Raw genomic sequence first — 5,000 nt, forward strand, 5'->3', positions numbered from 1 at the left:
ACACACACACACACACACACACACACACACACACACACACACACACACACACACACACAGAACAGCACCTTTGGTACATTACGCACCTCAGTGACATCACGCACTGTGGTGATGGTGGTGGTGGCAAGAGTGGGGGGTAGAGTATATATAGAATAAGGACTGGTGTTCCAAAACCCATCTGCACAGCTCCACATTGAGGTTATTAGGGGTTCTTGCGTAACCGCTCAGTGAATTGAGCTGTACTGAAAAGGTAGTCTGGTGAGAAAGTGGGCCAGTGGTCGCACATCTGCCTTACATTCTTTCGTTTGGGGAAGGAATTCATTAGCAGCTTGACGTGTTGATTTACTGTACAGGCTGCTATTATAGATTACACAGGGGGTACAAAGTATTGTACACATTTGTATTTATTACCAGCCCGCAACAGCGTGGATGGTATTGTTTTCACTTTGTGTGTGTGTTTGTCATAATGGCAAAATGTGGTCCTGGAGACACCTATTGCTGCAGGTACTACCACAGAAGTGGTTTTCAGTAGGGTGCCAGGTGTTTATACACATATGTCTGTCTGTGGACAGATTTTGTCACAACTGTGCAAGATGCAGTCCCGAAAATGTACAGGTGTATGGTTGAGATCACAATAAAGGCAGCGTTTGCAGATGGATGAGGTCCGAGCAAGGGCGCTATAAGTTAGGGGGGGAGTAAATAGGGAACAATCTGTCTTGTTCAGACAGGTACATTCTGTACCTGATCAAACTCAACTGATCACTCAACCCAGATTCGGCACAAACATGGGGTCAAATTCGTTCTACTACTATGCCACCAGAAAGCCCTTCCAACATACATCAAAAAGTGGGACTCCTTAGCCTCCTTCAAAACCGCCATAAAAGAGCACCTGACTGCAAATGGTAAGTTTGGTAACTGGTCTGATTAACGTCTAAACTTAACACCAGAAATTACCCCCCTCCCAACCCCCAACTGTTTACTGTACCGTACATATATGTTTTATTGCTACTAGTGTTGATGATGTCTAGGATATATTATTGTATATTATTATATGTATTTAAATGTCTCTATGAATTGAATGCACAGGACCACAATGGAAATAAGCGCTCAGGGCTTTTTTGTGTTATCCTTGTAGCACCATTGTATAATCGTACCACTGACTGTACTATTTGCAAATCTGTTAATAAAGTATTCAATCAATCAATCGTGGCCAGCAATAACAAAATAGGTGTCATTCTCATCACTGCTACTCTTCAACCACTCCAGTTCGCTCTGTTCGAGTTATGTACCGAGTCCCGACAGGCACAGAATCGTAAATCATGTTTTGGGGTGAGCGTTTGCCCCAACTACTGGCCAATCACAGCGCATCCTTGCACAAGCAGTATAGGCTTTGCGATGATGCCAGACCATGATCTCACAGCAGTGATGGTTCCTCAGGATACATGAACAGTTTTTATGTTCTTGCCAAACAACCTCTCTTATCTCTTGCCAATAATGACACATTCTACTTTCATGACTAACCATGTTTAATGTTGAATCAAACATCTTTGAATCAAAAGAGGAAATATTTCAGCAAAACGCATCAAATGTATTGTCGATACTAATAGAGTTTAAAAGTTGCATATTAACCCATTAAGACCTGAGGCCGATTCTAAAACAGTTTTCTGACAAACCTATGTTGCTAATGCTATATCAGTGGTACTCAAACTTTTTCATGTCAAAGACAACCAAAATTATATGTATTTGGCCATGGAACCCAAATATTTTGTTCACAAATAGCAGATCTACAACTTCATAGTGCAGCACAAAGTGACGCGTTTTGAGTTTGTATAGCTTGTATCTAACTTGTATAGCTTGCATATCTGCAAGTATAACATATGGCTAAAATAAAAAACTTTCCTGGATTGTTCCATTGCACCACACACACACACACACACACACACACACACACACACACACACACACACACACACACACACACACACACACACACACACACACACACACACACACACACACACACACACACACACACACACACACACACACACTCTCCCTCCTCAGTCAAGACTGCACACTCACTCCCCATTTTCCGCCTCACCTCCTCATTCCTTGTATCCCTTCTTGCGGCCTATTTTTTCCCCTATTATTGCTAGTCAAACTATTCAGATGACTGTTGGTTATTTGTTCACATATGTTAAGTTATTTAGATAGTAGCTTGACTACAAATGTTATTTAGATAGTATGTTGTTTAGACAGATGTTAGGTTTGATGTTTACCCGGTATCATAGTCGCTTTGTTGCATTAAGTTGTTTTTCTTTGCACTCTACTTATGTGACCATTTACCCTGTCATTTGTTGACTAAGTTTCATGCCATTTGCTCTGATCTGGCACTTGTATGTTGCTCTGGATAAGGGCGTCTGCTATATTCCTGAATTGTAAATTGAATTTGGAGTCGCGGCTAGTGTGATCCCATTGCAAGATGGTATTTAGCTGTTTTCTTTTTGACAAATGGTAGGAAAGCTGAGAAGCAAAGAAGCAAATGACAAAATGCAGGCATACGTAGAATAAAAGACTCTTGTGTGATCTGAAACCTCAGCCAATGACAAATGGCGAATACTGTAGTTTCCAGAGTCTTAACCATTGACCGCTACAACCAGCCAGAGCCTAGATTGTGTGACCTACCTCTCTTTGAAGGCCTTCTCCCCCATCTCACGGGCTGCTTTGAGGATCTCTTCGGGCACGGCATCCTTCTCAGCCTGAGATACCTGGTGCACCTTGTGCCCTGCATCCAGACGGTAGGGACCACCCTTGCCGCCCAGGCCTGCCGTGTCCCTGCCCCCTGCAGAGGATAGAAGAGAGGAGACAGGTGAGGAGAGAGTTCTTATACAGTATGTCCTCCAAAAGGAGAGTTATAATGGTGCAGTTTAATCATCATGTCAACAGTGCACACTGGTGCTTTGCTCTACATAGAATGTGAGCTGCACCCACCTGTGCCTCCGGCCCATTGGTTGCCCCCGACATGAGGTGTGTTTTCAGGGTCGATCTTGCCGTGTTTCGGGGCTGTGACATCCTCACCGCTGTCCCTCTGAATGGTAATCTGAAGGGAGAAGAAAGAGATGGATGGGTTATAGTGCTACAGCTATTGATTAGCCTCTTAGCGATTTTTCTATTGATACGTTTAGGGTTGTCCGATATTGGCTTTTTTACCGATAACCGATATACCGATATTGTCCAAATCTTAATTACCGATACCGATATCAACCGATACCGATATATGCGGGGATTACTGTGATTAGGGTAAGCTTAAATTTCATATCACACACACCATATACAGTTAAAACTCCTGTAACTTATTTATAAAGCAAAAAACCGATACCGATATTTTCCCGATATCGATTTTTATGCTAATATCGGCCGATAATATCGGACATCCCTAGTTTTTTGATTAATCAACTGAAAAAGCATTTTTTTTTCAAATAATAAAAAAAAAAGCTTTATACTATATATAAAGGAATCAACACAAAAAAACTCTGATAGATTTTTCATAATTGACTAAATCAAATAGGTTTGGTAATTTCAAACAAGGTTTAAAACTTTTTTTCTTTTTATTAATGCAAGAACAATGCTAACTTTCCAGGAAGAGAAAGACTGTAGTTTCTATTAGCTTGGAATCCCCATTGATGATGTCATTGGTAGGCAGGTTTCTGAACTGAACTGTCTACATGCCACCAATGAGATGCAGAGTAAAATATGGAAATTGTGCCATCTTATAATAAACAGTAGTAAGGACCAATTATATGAAGATATGGTTGAAAATGGGTGAAGTGCTCCTTTTAGCCCTATTTTATACTTTGTCGTAAAGTGGTGTTGCACAAAAATACTGGAAATAGCTGATCTACAAGCTCACCATCTGCTAATTTCTCTCATTTTGAAAATTGATTATAGATGTTATGTTCATTATATGTTTTGCTTTGTGGGGTGATCAAGCCATGTTTTGTTTTGTTGTTTTGTTGTAATGTGTATTATGTGGTATGATGTTTGTTTATTATTCTCTTTCTATCTGCACATTTGTTTGTATGTTGTTCTTGTTTGTTTGTTTTGAAAAAAAACTTGATTCAGGGTATAATAGTCCCCTCCTTGCTGGAGTAAGATTGTACAATTCTTTTTTTTATATATTTTTACTTTTGATATTACTTGACTCTGCATATTCTGCATATTTTTCTCTGAATCTTGAAATAAACAAAACAGTGAAAAAAAAAAAAAATTGATTATAGATTTAGTTTTCATAATCGATTAAATCGATTAGTTTGATTAACTTTTGTACCTTGTGGTGCATGGATCTGTTTTTAAATGTTTAAAGGTTTCATGACGTTCAGTTTTACCACACATTAAAAGTATTTGTCATGGTCCTTCAAACGTGTGTAGAAAGTTTGAACAAAAAAATCCACTCCATTGATCCATGGCAGGTGTTTTTCTCTCACATTTCTAAAGCCTTTTCAACTGCAATGAAAAAAGAAATATTTGCCTGCGGGTGTCGCTGGTGAGGGATTTTGCCTGTCAATCATCGCCTCTGCTCCGCCCCCCCCGCCAAAGGATAGGGGAGGGGAGGGGCGAGGAGGAGAGTGGGCGGGATTAATCGGCTGTGACCTCACTGCCGAAGGGCCAAGCTCAGATTACTTTTCAGCCTAATTATTCAGAAAACCCCAGACCACAGAAAATCCACTGAATGTTCAAAGTTCAGATTTTTTGGGTGTAATTGATCATAAAACCCCCAAAAAAACATAAACAATTAAAAAAGTGAAAATGAATGTCATAGAACCTTTAACGCCGACATTGTGACTGTTTATGTACAGTTAAGCTGACCAGTAAAAAATAAGAATCAATGTCTAGTCATTCCTGGGGAATCCTTCTCAGCTAGAGTCGCTCATTTGTGTGCGCTGTAACTAAAAATGGGTTTCTCAAGGAAAAGATTTGGAAGGGAACTTCGGCACAATTTC

At 40.1% G+C, this 5,000-nt stretch overlaps 1 protein-coding gene across 1 annotated transcript in view; it reads right to left on the reverse strand.

The window, feature by feature from the left end:
• The window catches only part of vwa8 (von Willebrand factor A domain containing 8), a 91,621-nt gene that overhangs the window by 17,642 nt on the left and 68,979 nt on the right, over positions 1-5,000 (reverse strand). The window contains exons 38-39 of the mRNA XM_084085238.1: positions 2,992-3,100; positions 2,686-2,842 (exon numbers count right to left, since the gene is read on the reverse strand). Of these exons, the coding sequence (XP_083941364.1) occupies positions 2,686-2,842; positions 2,992-3,100 (266 nt within the window). The remainder of the gene's footprint in view (positions 1-2,685; positions 2,843-2,991; positions 3,101-5,000) is intronic.

The sequence above is a fragment of the Gymnoscopelus microlampas genome (assembly GCF_963454915.1).
Source record: "Gymnoscopelus microlampas genome assembly, chromosome: 17".
Classification (NCBI taxonomy): domain Eukaryota; kingdom Metazoa; phylum Chordata; class Actinopteri; order Myctophiformes; family Myctophidae; genus Gymnoscopelus; species Gymnoscopelus microlampas.